This window comes from Sturnus vulgaris, chromosome 7 (genome assembly GCF_052056855.1).
Source record: "Sturnus vulgaris isolate bStuVul1 chromosome 7, bStuVul1.hap1, whole genome shotgun sequence".
NCBI classification, from domain to species: Eukaryota; Metazoa; Chordata; class Aves; order Passeriformes; family Sturnidae; genus Sturnus; species Sturnus vulgaris.
This window is the reverse complement of record NC_142249.1, coordinates 40,489,147-40,503,336: the sequence shown is the minus strand read 5'-3', so window position 1 is coordinate 40,503,336 and position 14,190 is coordinate 40,489,147. Positions and strand designations below refer to the sequence as shown.

The 14,190-nt window shown below is 44.9% G+C and overlaps 1 protein-coding gene across 1 annotated transcript in view; it reads left to right on the top strand.

The window, feature by feature from the left end:
* The first annotated feature begins 10,325 nt into the window (after positions 1–10,325).
* The window catches only part of NEB (nebulin), a 105,443-nt gene continuing 101,578 nt past the window's right edge, over positions 10,326–14,190 (top strand). Inside the window, exon 1 of the mRNA XM_088168423.1 lies at positions 10,326–10,358. Within this exon, the coding sequence (XP_088024549.1) occupies positions 10,326–10,358 (33 nt within the window). The remainder of the gene's footprint in view (positions 10,359–14,190) is intronic.

The following is a 14,190-nucleotide window of genomic DNA, read 5'->3' as shown; positions in this document are numbered from 1 at the left end:
TTCCTGCCAGGAGCAGCAGCAATCATTGTTCCATGTGAGCCCAGTGGAGGAATGACAGGGGGGCTGGAGCAGGGAGAGGGGAAGGGGCTGGAGGATATCTGGGCTTCGTCTACCTGGAGATTTAAAATGCAACCTTATTTCTGCTTTTCTGAAAGCAAGAGGCCCCTCAGGATTTCGACCCTTGGGTTTTTCCTCCCCTTTCTCCTGCCAGCCCTGGGGAAGAGCCAGCCCAGCTCTGAGGCTGGGGCATTTTGTCAGGAGCTGTCTCTGCCTGGCAGTGGCACAGAATCCGTGGTGTGGCAGGGATTTAGGGATGCAAAGGGAATGAAACCATTGCCGTTGTGCTTCCTGGTGCTGGGCACAGCTTTGCTGGGGGCACCGTGGTCCCTTGCCATGCCCTGGGCTGAAATTCCCAGGACACAGCACAGTCAGAGCCATCAGCATCCCAAACAAGTGATGGCAGCATCCGTGACCATCTCCACTTCCTGCCATCCAACCTGCATCCAAAGCTGGAATTACTGTTTGTTTCTGAGCACAGACAGTGCCTGGGGAGTCAGTGTTCCCATTCTGGGAAGGATTCTTGTGGCTGTCCAGGGCCAGGGGTTGGATTTGATGATCCCTGTGAGTCCCTTCCAAAGCAGGGATTTGAAGCTCCATGAATCTGGGAGTTCTTGCTCCCTTCCAGGGAGACCAGATGGGGGCAGGATCCTCCTTTTTATTAGCAAATACTTCAAATGAAGAGGTTTATTTTGCTATATATGAAGAGGTTTATTTTGCTTGAATTTCATTCAAGAGAATGAAATTCTTTAGGCCAGTGCAGGCACCAAAATAAATCCCCTGCCCCTCTCCCTCCCTGTAGTACCACAATCACTTGGGTGGGGCTTGGGGAAATAATTGTCATAGAACTGCTGTTTGTTATACAAAGCAAACAAGGAAAACTCTGTGTGTGGAACAAGGAATCACAGAATCGCTGGGGCTGGAAAAACCCTCCAAAGTCATCGAGTCCAACCATCCCCAGCACTGCCCCGTGTCCCCAAGTGCCACATCCACAGGGCTTTAAATCCCTCCAGGGATTTAATCCAGTCTCCAGGGCTGTCCTGGGCAGGACAGCCTTTTCCATGAAGGAATTTCCCCCCATATCCAGCCTGACCCTCCCCCGGCACAGCTTGAGGCCATTCCCTCATTTTGTTCTCCCTGCTCTGGGGTTTTCCCTGTCCGTCCCTCTCGTGCTGGGTGTGTTTTTGCAGACCACTGTCCTTCCTCACCATCAGCTGAGTGTGCTGCTAAGCCTCAGTCACCTCTGAGCCCGAATAAATGTGATGCAGTAATTGAATGATCTGTTTCACAGACCAGTAAACCCCTAAAGTTAGTTTTTATTTCTTAGGATGAGCTCTTATCACACACAGTCACAGCAATTTCATGCTGTTTCACTGGGCTCCTGCTGGGCCTGGGACAGTCTAGCTTTAGTCTTGCCTTAGTCTATCCTGTTTCTGATTTTTTAAAAAATCCTCCTTCAGTAAATTTGACATTTTTGTGTTTTCTGGTATTTTGCCACGGTGAAGGGATGGATTGTTTTTACACAGAACATTTTGCTGGCTGTAAACAGCAAGAAAATTGTATTATTGTAGGAACAACTCCATTCAAACCTGAAAATTATTTACTTCATTTGCAGTGTCACAGCCAAAAAAATGAAGTACACAGAAATATTTGTTCCATGTTTGTTGCTCAGAAATCTGTGGTTTAACAACACTTCTGCAAGAGTTAGATTGGGTTTTTAATCTTTGCTGTGCTTTTCAGCAAAGATAATCTTGCCAGGGAATCTTCAGCACTGAAAAGGTTCAAGGTGGAACTGTGAGAGATCAACACTGAATTTTCAGGTTGTGAAGGGAATTATTGCATTAAACCATCCCATCCTTCAGGTGAGCAGACCCCAAGGATGTGCTCAGGATCTGTCACAAGACATTGCCACATGCAAGGTGAGTTGTCCCCTTCCCTGGAAACCATGAGCATCTCGTTCCTGGCACCCATGGGTGCTGGGTTTGCTGAAGGCTGTGCTGCTGGGGCCATCTCTGCCACAGCCAGGGGATTGTGCAGCTGCTTCTGTCCCTCCACTGTCATTATCTCACTTTATAAAAAGCCCCATGAAGTCATCAGGAGTTCAGCGTCCTGTGGAATGGTTTTCAAAGAGCTGAAAGTCTGCCAGATTCTTGGAAATGAAAACTATTTCATGAATAAAGGTTTCTTTAAAGTGCATTAAGAAGCCTGGATCCTTTTGGACAGATGGAGGAGACAAAGGTGAAAAGCTCTGTGTGTGGCACAGAGGTGTGGGGGGCACCTCCAGCCTTTCTGGTGTCAGGGTGAGGGCAGGACCACAGCTTTCCTTAGCAAAGCTCTGGAGTTAATCTCAGAATCATGGAATCACAGAATGTCTGGGTTCAAAGCATCTAAAGATCTCCAGTTCCATCTTCCATAGGCAGGGACACCTTCCACTGTCCCAGGTTATTCCAACCTGGCCTGGGACACTTCCAGGGATCCAGGGGCAGCCACAGCAAATCTGGGAATTCCCAATTCCCAATATCCCATCCATCCCTGCCCTCTGGCACTGGGAGCCATTCCCTGTGTCCTGTCCCTCCATCCCTTGTCCCCAGTCCCTCTCCAGCTCTCCTGAAGCCCCTTCAGGCCCTGGAATGTGCTGGAAGCTCTCCCTGGATCCTTCCCTTCTCCAGGGGAACATTCCCAGCTCTCCCAGCCCGATTCCAGCTGTCCCTGGTGTGAGTTACTCAGGTAAGATCCCCATTCATGTCACTGCTGGGATGTCGGTGGGGTCAGTTCAGTTTGCACAAGTCTCTGCTGGCTTAGGAGTTCCTGCAGGTGACCCCCCTGAGGAGATGTCCCCTAGGACAGCATGGCCAGTGCCAAGTGAGTCAGGAGAGGTAATTTGTGATGTTATCCTTCCTTATTGTGATTAAATGTCCCTTCATTGGTGCAGTAACCAAGTTTTATTTTCTGGGTTTCATTGTCTGGAGCCCAGCAGATTCCTTGTGGCTGCTCAGTGCTGTTAATAATAGTGCAGAGAAGAATTACTCCTGGTGGCTGTTGTGTTGTGACCTCGGTGACCTTTCACAGAGCATTCTGCCCCTGGGAACTGCTGCTGCTGCAGAGTATTCCTGGCCATGGCCAGCGAGTAGTCTTAATATTTTATGGACTACTGCAGGTTGTATTTCAGGGTATGAGATACCACCCCAGCAATGCCAGTCAGGAATGTGAGGCACGTTGCCTTTTCCCCCCTCATTTTAGTCAGAGGTGTTTGAACCTTTCATATAAATATGTTCCTTTTAAATCTGAAGAGTGGGAGAGAATATTTTAAAAATAAATCTCAGACACAGGTTGCAGTTTGCTAAATGACATCGGACATGTGAGCTCTGGTTCAGCTTCCTTCAGGGTGAGGAGACTGAAGGGGCATGGATTGTCTACCAGGGAGAAGATTTGGTTATTCTGGGATTTCTTGAGTGGATTCATTGAGCTCTGATCTAAATCTCGACTTCATTTTGCAGCAGCTTCTGTGGTCTTTGGACAATTCTTGTCACAGCCCATGAATTGCAGGTTTGATTTTCCATAGACTGTGGGAACAACTCTGCAGTGCAGGGAGTCAGAGGGGCTTGGAGGGAGAGGGATCCAGAGGCAGGAGGACCCTGAGGCCATTTACTGGAAACTCCCCAAATCAACCCTGCATGGATTAGAAAACCCTTGGAATGGAGAAGAGGGATAGCAACACTTTTCCTTCTTTTGCCCAAGGAGGAAAAAAGGTGAAAAGGACCCAATCACAATTTTACCTCAATCAATTTTACCTCAATCACGATTTTACCTCAATACCTTTGTATCCAGAGTTTGTTCCCTCCTGGAATGAAAGCATGTCCTTGGTGAAGAAAGGTATGGAGTAAATATTGGATTTCTTCCCTCTGCTCTCACACAGGGCACAAACATCTTTCAGCAGCATCAGGGCAATGGTTGGACAGGAAAAGCAGCAGAGGTGATTGCAGGATGAAGGTGATGCTCTGCTCACGGTTTCAAAGGCAGTGTTCAGCCCTGTCCCTCCATTCCAGAGGATTTACAGCAGGGAATGCCTCTGTGTTGTGGCTGTGTTCATCCATCCCTTTGTTGGTGGCTGCTGGGGTGATGTGGAGAGTTAGCAGGGCTGTACAACCCCAGGTGAAATTCCTGCTGCCCAGCTTTGGCAGAAATGTGAAGGTTTATGAAACGATCTGGGTGTGCTCTGGATAGAAATGAACCTGGCCTGGGTTATGGTTTCTCCATTAATTGTTCCAACTGGGGTCTGTAAGAAACAACAACTCTGCTCTAAATTCAGTGCAGGGAGTTCAGTGAGGAGCTGGGGGAAGGAAGCAGGATATGGAAAGCAGTAGATTTGAAAAATTGAGGTGAACTTTGAGGCTGGCATTTTGTAGAAAACTGGAATGTGTCATGGCAGCAGCACTTGGGGTGTTGGGCTGGGACAGTCGTGTGCAGGCACCTGAGGGGGAGCACCAAGAAGGAATTTCTTCCAGGAAGGAATATTCCAAGAAGGAATTGTATTTTCTCAGCAATAACCCACCCTGGGGAGGGGAAAGCACCATCAGTGCAGTGTCTGCTCCCAGCCCCATCCAACCTGACCTTGACACTCCATGGATGGGACAATCCTAAACTGAGCAATCTGCTTGTACAGTAACATCTCTCACTGCAAATCTCTCAAGGACCTGCAAAACGGTGCAAATAATGAAAAAGTTCGCCCTTAAAAGCTACAAGAGCTGTGTTATTTTATTGCAGAGTAGTGAGGCAGAGGCTCATCCAAAGGGACAAGTGTGGGAGGCAGGGTAAGAGCTGAAACTCTGGATGCCAATCAGGGCTTTTCATCGGCATTTACAGCTGGTATTTGTACCTCTGTTCTAAAAATATAAAAGTTTATTTGTCTTATAAATAGCAGGAAGAAGAAAAGATTTGAGAAGAACCTCACCTTCCTTTCTTAGTTTATAGTAAGTGATATTATCACTCCAAAATCTGAATATGTGGAGTTGGGGGCTGTATCTCAGCTTCTCTCACCAGCTCCCATTAGGAAATCTGATCAATACAATCAGAGCTGACTTTGAATTCTTGAGGACATTTGCCTTTGCTGTATCTTCTTTCTGATGAGCACCCATGTCTAAGACTCTGGGGCTGTCTTGGGAACATTAGCAGGGGAGATAAATTGGGCTGTTTGACATCATCTTGTGGATAAATATTTTCTTTTAGGATTCTCAAAGGCCCTAAGTAAAGAACAGAGGGGGCTGTGACAGATGCTGTCATGTGAGGAGGACTCTCCTTGTGCCAATGGCCCCAGTGAATATCTTGTGTCGATGTACAGGATCTTTTACACTCTGATTTTATACCCTCAGTGTTGGGGGCTTTAAATATTCACCTAATTTTTAAGTTTCTAAAACCCACCGGAGGTGCATTTGTTCGTGTGTTTTCTCTTTGTTTTATCAAATCTTTTCATGAAAAAGGTTAACCAATATTTGGCACCTTGTTCTTCTCAAGTTTCTTCTACAAGTTTGGGTTTGTTTGTATTTTATCCCCCACTTTGAATTGTCTTTTGATTCAGTCTTTGAAATATTCTGGTGGGACACTTTCAATACTAAAAAGTTTGGGCCTAAATCCAAACAATTTGATCGGTGAGGCCACAGTTCCTTCTCTGTCCAGGAACATTGGGAAGCATAAAATGAATTTTGGTTCCATATCAATCATACCAATATTCATTTATTCCTCCTCTTCCAGCAAAGCCTTTTTGGGTCTCAGCAGCACAGTGAGTTGGTTCACACACCACACAGCCACTGCCTTGTGCTGCTGCTCACCCCATATCAGCCCATCAGCATCAAAAAATGAACCTGGACACAAGACACTGGAGGTGATCCACTCACAGCACTTTGATTCTCTGCCCCCAAGGACATTATTTGGTATGATCTAATACTTTCTATTAATACTTTGAGAAGGAGGATGAGCAGCACTGAAGTAAAAGTGGAATTCTTGTTAGAGCATGTGTCCTTTCCTAAAGTCCTTTTTGTTTGTAAGCCAAGACCAGATCCCTGATGAGGCCTGTGCTCCCAGCCTGGTTTCATCCAGAAGAAAAAAAGATTTGCCAGCTGTAGAGAGGGAAGGGTCAGAGAAATAGATGTATTTAATTTGAAGACAATCCTTTGCATTTGTCCAAACAAGCCCTTCCTAACTTTTGGTAAAAATGCTCTCCTCAGAATTTCCATGCATTAAACCAAAAAGTGCTGGGGCAGAGGAGCCTTGCTGTGGGGAATGGTGACAGGAATGAGAAGGAACTCACTGGTGGTAGGTTAAAAATGGAGACAGTGGCACAAATATGTATTTAAACGTCCTTTTGCAATGACACAATGCTTGGTAAGGCCAGGTGCTCTATTGGGTATGTCAGGAGGTTAAAGATAGCACCTGGGATGTCAGGACATTTATCCATCATGTCCTGATGGCTCCTGTTGGATAAGCAGGACTGACTGAACTCAATATTTAAAAATGTTAAGTATGAGAAAATATTTTTTTGCTTTAAGTCTTTGTGATTGAAATGCAAAACAACATCTTTTTCTGCCTAAGCAGTTTTGCAGTGTTCTTTAGTTCAGAACTGCTGAGCATGTGCTCATTTATGTGCCCTGGATAAATCTGGCCTGGTGTGTTAACCTGGGGCAGAGCTGCCAGGCTCCAGCTAGGGCACAGTTAATGCTTTTGAAATATTTGACCCCCAAAAAGTCAAGTTCATATTCTCACAACAAAGTCAAAAGCTGGACTTGATGATCTTGGAGGTCTTTTCCAGCCTTAATGATTCTATGGTTTTGTGAATATTGCATCAGAAATCAAAGTCAGATATAAATTTTCACAACAAAGCAATTTAAAAGAAAATAAGAATATTAACCATTAGTATTCCCTTTACCTCACACATGTTTGGAACAGGAATGTTTGGAGTCCCCATCCCTGGAGGTGTCCAAGGAATTCCTGGAGGTGGCACTCAGAGCTCTGGCTTGGGGACATTGGGTTCAGCTGGGATTCCATGGGCCAGGAGGATTTTTCCAGCCTCAAGGATCCTGGGATTCTCCTTGCCCACACAATGGCAAAAATTTTGTCAGAGCCATTCCTTGAGATTTGGAGCTGAAGGAGCAAAGCAGCAAAATGCAGGAATTGAAATATTTTCTCAAGTGACCCAAGAGCCCCCTCCTCCCCTATTCGTGGTCCGATGCCAGAACAAAAATCTTATGTTCAGCTTAGCTTTTCATTTCACCAATAATCCTTTTGGTTCTTAGCCCCCTTCTGTCATTCCCATGGGTCATTCCATGCCTTTTCCCAGCCCTGAGCTGTGCTGCTGAAGCTCTGCCGTGTTCCACACTAAAGACAGCTTCATTTCAGTGGCAGAAAAAGTGGTGCTGATGTCCTGTGTGTAATTTTAGTGTCTTTCTAAACAATGTATCACACAGCAGTGTAAAATGGTCTGAAGGTGATGTTCCAGAAACACAGGGCTTGTAGAGTATCACTGAGGGAGAGAAACTCTTTGCAGGAATTTCCAGGATTGAGCTGGAATGACTGATAATGAATTACAATAAGGGAAGCTGGCCCTTCACTCCATTCAGGTTTGTTATTGATGATGAAGATGCCACGTTTTGCACCCAATCTGCTGAGAAGCAGCACTCAGGAGGGAGGAAAAGGAGCCTGTGAGTTATTCCTGGAATGCACACACGGAGGAGCAGGATCAGAGAGCAGCAGGTTATGCTGAGGTTGCTCTCCAGAGACTCCACCAACACGCTGTGGGTAATTTCTGGACAATTTCAAAAGATGTTAAGAAAGTTAAATAAACAGAAATCAGATTAAAAGGGGAAGGACTGCCTAGTAAAGCAAAATGCAGAGTAATTGAAAATGGCTTGGCCAAAGGAGAACAGGGAGGGGTCTGCAGCTCTGGGCAGAGTCTAAAATACTTGGCAGTAGTGCATGAGATATGATATTTCATCTGGATATAAATATGAACTTCTGGAAAGAGTTAAGGAAAGAGATGTCTCTCAAGGGCTCCTGACAATCATTTATTGAATTATGTGATCTAGCACATGGAAAGGGATCATTGTTGATATTGAAGAACCTTGAAGAACCAAAGTCAACTCTATTTGTGTCAGTTGAGTGATCCCCTAAGAAGTCAAGTCTGTTATCATCCCCTTGGTTCTGCTCCACACATCACGGCATTCCTGACCTTCCAAAATACCAGGGTTGCTCCCCTGTCATTTAATCTGTTTATCAACTCTTCTTGGACTTCCTTCACCAGGTTTGTGGGGTTCCTTCCTTGCAAACAGTCGCTTTTCACCTGTTCCTGGGTCTGCGTGTTCAGCTACGAAACATTTAGTAGGTGATCAAAATATTGACACATGATTTGCATCAAGGTGAAAAAGCACTTCAGGCGTAAATTGGGGTGAAATTGAAGACACGTTTGTACTAAAATTTAGTTTGCAGTGTGGACTCCTCACGTTCAGAGATTCTTGAAATTGGATGGTGTTTATTCAGGCACATTATAAGAACAAAATTGCCTCCATCAATTGAAATCCAACGTTATTATCAACTCTGATAATCACATTTTTTTCCATTGGAGAGCTCCCTTGGCTTTGCCTGGGGCTCCATCTCACTGAACCCTGGCGAGCCCCAGCCAAGCTCTGGTGTGTTCTGGGGTTCCTGAGGAGCACGGGGGTGCCCAGCTCCCTCTCCCTGATGCTGCAGAGAACAGGTGGCCTCCCTCGGGGTCACCGGGTATATTTAGGGATGAAACTCGAGCAGGCTGCAGCCAGATTGGCCCTGTGGGTCACACACGTCACCAGGAGCCACCAAACCCCCTCGCTCTCACCCAGTGCTGCTCAGGAGGGAAGACTGGAGAGCCTTTGCTCCAAAGGATATTTACTGGATGTCGCTGGTAAGGACATTTTAAATGCATTTCACTTCTTTTTTTTTTTTTTTTTTTCCAAGAGGATCTCGAGCTGTTTCCCCATTGTGTAGTTTTTTGGGAATATTCATTGTGTTTTCCCATGGAAGTCAGGTTTTCTCTCTGAATAACGGGCTGGGGATTGGTGGAGCAGGAAAAGACCTGGAATGGGGTTTGGAAGCGTGGCTGAAGGTTGTAACAGTGACAGGTTGAAGGGATTGTGTTTATATGCAAACCCCACTTCTTGAGTTTATCCACACACCTCGGCCTACTGCTCCACGTGACTTGTCACTCATTATTTGAGTTATTCTTCATTTATTTTCATAGTTTACAATGCGATTTTCCCAATTAAATTTTTGGCCATTTTTCTCAGCCCATTGGGACTAAAAAGGGCCAGTATTCTGTGTTCCTATATTTAACCTGCATGACTTGACTTCCCTTGCCTCAGAAGGAATTGCAGTTTTAGCCAGCTCAACACAACCACCCCGTCAGTTGGCAGGATTAGCTTACACGGCAAATATCCCTGGACTCAGGAGCAGCTGTTCCAAAGCCTCATCCACTCCCAACATTAGAAACAGGGCTGCAGAGCCCGCTGGAAAATTGTAGCTTTGCCTCACAGCAAAATCAGGGTGTTAATTAATTCGTTCAAAGGTTCTGACACTAATCTTGCTTTTTACTTCAGCCAACTCTATGGATTTTCATCTTTTCCAGGTCTGAAGAGATAGAGAGAAGAAACCCACAAGAGGTTAAAAAAAAAACAAACCCAGAGCATCTCTGTAGGCTGATGCTGGGAAGACAGAAATTGCCTCATTAACCTAAGGTCACTTAAAAAAATGTTTACAATATTCTTCCACATTATGCTCTTACTTATGAATTAATATAGTAGAATATAAATCTCCCTCCCATTGAAATGGGAGCTTGAATGATATAATGAAGTAGCAGAGAATAGTCACAGAGAAAAGAAAAATGCTTCAAATAATTCTGTTGTAGTGAAAATACGACATCATGTCTCAAGAGATCTCTTATTTTCTCTTTTATTTTATTTTCATTGGATCCAGTGTTGATGTTGTAACTGGAATGAGGTATTTGTCCAAAATTGTAATTCATATCAGTATGTTTGAAACTTAATCCAATGTTTTTCCATAACAGTCCAAGTAATGCCAGATCCCAACTTTATTCAGGGTGTGACTAGTTACTAACCATGACCCCAAGTGCTTTATGAACTTGACTTGTACTCTGATGGTACTTTCAGTCATGGGCTAATACTGTTTATTCACATTTTCACCTGCTGTGTGACCAGTGAGTGGGGGAGACACAGAAGCAAACCCTCAGAATGGAGGAAGAAGAATACGAGGAAGTAGTGGAGGTAAGAAGAGAATGTGAGAGCAGAAATGTTTGTTTCCTGCCTTGTGACTGAATACATTAATCACCTTCCTGAGACGCTGCTCGGGAGCAGAGGTTGCTGTTTGCTGTCTGAAGATTAGGGATGATTAGATATCCATTAAATGGTTTCATCAGTAAAACAACAACAACAACAACAGTTGCTCTCGGTGGAGCAAAGTCTCCTGGTTCCTGTCATAGTTTCTCGGTTTAAATAAGGACTGGAACCATCCCACACTCACAGTGCGAGGTTTTCTGATTACTCCCTGATAATTATAGATGCACTGGGCCAGCTTTTTTCCCTCCTGGCTTGCCCTCTGTCACCCAATCCATGCTGGAGAAGATGACTTTGGAAGCCCCTTTCTAGCCCTGCCTCTGCAGAAATGCAGCAGCTTTGTGCCACCAGGGGACCACAAACCAATTTAGCCTGAGCCTGCTGCAGAGATGAGCCAGGTTTAAGTGACAGGACAAGGGGGGAGGAATTTAAACTGACAGGGGGTAGATTTAAATTAGGGATCAGGAAGAAATCCTTCCCTGTGAAGGTGGGCAGGCCCTGGCACAGGGTGCCCAGAGCAGCTGTGGCTGCCCCTGGATCCCTGGCAGTGCCCAAGGCCAGGCTGGAGCAATCTGGGATAGTGGGAGGTGTCCCTGCCCATGGCAGGGGGAGGAACAGGGGATCTTTAAGGTCCCTTCCAACCCAGGGCATTCCGTGATTCCGTGACTCTGTGTCCATGGAGGTGCACCGTGGATTAATTTGCCAGTAGCTCATTTAAACTCACAGTTAGATGCTGAATTATTTAGTCTCAGGAAACGGAATAAAAAATTCCCCAGGAACTGGGCAACCTACAGCTGGAGCCACAATGACTTTGTTGTGGAAATAGTACACGAAATTAACAGTGAGGTCTTACTTGTTGCATTGTTACTACTCTGAAATTAACTTACGTGTTATGAAATGCACAAAGTCTTGTAAAAAATCACTCAGTGTTTGAGGAAAAGAGCAAGAGTTTAAATGTAAACATCCTACAACTCACTGCCACCACATTATTGATTTCAGGTGGTGTAAGGGCACTGCCAGCTTTATATATTTAAATAGTGAATGAAGTAAAGCCAAATGATTTGCCAGTCACAGTAATTAAATGCCTTTTGCAAAATAGGTGTCACCACTCATAAAGTCAATTTTAAAGACATCTTACTACCTAGCTACAATGACACCAACCCTTCATTAAATTTCTTATTCCCATGTTACTTGTAATTGCCTTTATGTTTCCTGTGCATTGTGTGCTCTCTGTTAATGGGTATTTATTTGTTCTCATTGTTTATTTATTCCAGCCAGAATTATGATATTTTGGGCTTTTTGTTCACACAGCCCCATTTCATCCTTTGTTTTTAATTTTCAATGACCACCTTGCTGTAACCACATCCCTTGGGCTGAGGAGGCAATGCTTTAGTAGCTTCCCTTGGGATATTTGTGGTGAGATGCTAAATAAAAGAGGAACAACAACATTTGCTACAATTTTAAACTTTTCCAGAATTTTCCTAATTCCTGTACCAATCCAGGATTTTAAACCTACAAGTTCTATCAGAAATTCATCTTCTGAAAGAGAAGGACACGATCATTGAATATTGAGTGGCTGAGGCATTGCCAAGGATTTTAAGATGCTATTTTTTAACTTTCTCTGGAATTATGAGCCATTACTTGATGTTGTAGCTGTCTTGGAACATGCAAAAATCCACAGTGAGTGATACAAATATTTGCTGCTGAGTTACTTGAGGGTTTTTGGAAGGTTTTGTGTAAAGTTTGTGGAAGATTTTGCAAGGGAGTTTGTGGAAAGTTTGGTGGAAACCTTTGGAAGGTTTTGCAGAGGATTTTGTGGAAGGTTTTGTAGAAAGTTTGTGGATGGTTTTGTAGAAAGTTTGTGAAAGGTTTTGTAGAAATTTGTGGATGGTTTTATAGAAAGTTTGTGGAAGGTTTTGTAGAAATTTGTAGACGGTTTTGTAGAAAGTTTGTGAAAGATTCATATAGAAAATATGTGAAAGGTTTTGTAGAAAGTTTGTGGATGGTTTTGTAGAAAGTTTGTGAAAGTTTTTGTAGGAAGCTTGTGGATGGTTTTGTAGAAAGGTTTTGTAGAAAGTTTGTGAAAGGTTTTGTAGAAATTTGTGTACGGTTTTGCAGAAAGTTTGAGGACGGTTTTGTAGAAAGTTTGAGGAAAGTTTTGCAGGAGGTTTGTGGAAGGTGTTGTCGAAGGATGTCCAGCATGAAAATCACCTCAGAACAGCCTAATATGTCAAAGCTTGGTCGCTTGAAGTAACTTTGAGGAAGAGCTCTCAGAAAGGGGCTTCAATTTTAACGAGAAATTTTTTCACTTCAAAGGATTTTCCGTTCCCGCAGTCGTGGCAAGCGACCCCAAGCAATTACCGCTCGAAGGAGATTTTCCAACACAAACCCCGCATTTTTCCATTTAGTCTTTGTGCCGGTGAAGCCCACCCCGCACGCTGCGGCTGTCGTTCCTGCAGCAATGTCTTTTAAACCTTTTTTTTTTCCGCCGTTTTTGAGCGGGGCGGAGCGGGAGGCCGAGGCCCCGGCGCTCCCCTCAGCGCGGCCGCCATTTCCGCGGGACGGCGCCACCGCGCGGCCGCGGCCGGGAAGTGACGGACGGGAAATAAACTTGAAATAAATCCGACAAAGTTAAATAAATCCCACAAAAAACGGCGCAAGCTGAGGCTGTTTCCCGTTGTCCTGTGGGTTGTTCCCTGGGAGCAAAGCCCGATCTGTCAGGGAGTTGTGCAGAGCCAGGAGGTTCTCCCTGAGCCTCCTTTTCTCCAGGCTCTCCTTCCCGGCTCCCTCAGCCGCTCCTGGTGCTCCAAGATCCTTTCCCAACTCTTTGTCCCGGCTGGAAAAGATGCTCCGCTGGACTTGGAGCTCACAAAGAAGCCAGAAGTGGTGGAAAATGCAAACATGGATGGCTGCAATGACCGTGGGACAACGGAGGTGAAGATACAGGGAGCGGCGAGCAAAATAAATGGAATTATCGCAGGTTTTGGAAGGGCAGAATCGGGGCTGCTCGGGGAAAATCCTGTGGGAAACAGCAAAGGCACCAAGGGTAGTTTGATTTTCCCTCAGCACACAAAGTGCAAAAATCAAAGAGCAGAAGGATGGAGTGGAGAACCACAGAGCTCCCGACTGAGCAAAATTACACCAAAAAAAAAAAATTTACTGAAGGTGGAAGCAGGAGCAGACAACTTGGGAGAAACTTAAAGATTTAAAGCATTAGAAGCTCCATTCCTATAGCCAAGGACAATGTTCAGCTGGATTTGCTGTTCAAGAAAGGCAAGAAGGGAGATCCAGGGGGCTACAGGCCGGCCAACCTCACTTTGTTCTTTGGGAACAAATCCTTCGAGAATCTTTTTTTAAACACATGAAAGGCACGAAGGTCGTGTGGAGAAATGAACACTGAGTTATCAAGAGCAATGTACGGCTGATGAACCTCATTAATTTTTATAATGAGTTCGCAGCTGCTGTGGATGAGGGGAGAGCAGTGAAGGCTGCTTTAGGGACACATCCCGTTGTGGTTTTATCCCCAAATTTATGAGATGTGTGGGGGGGATAATGGGCAGTGAAACGGGTGAAAAATCGGCAGGCTCGGAGTTGTGATCAGCAACAAAGTTTAACCAGAAATTATTGGTGTGTCCTTGTAGGAGCAACCCTGAGGACAACAGTCATGAGTGCCACCAAATAAAAACCAGGAAAATCCTGGGGTTTAAATGCTGATTCTTTCAATGTGGTCGTCAATGTCTTCCCTCTTGTGGGTAAAATTAGA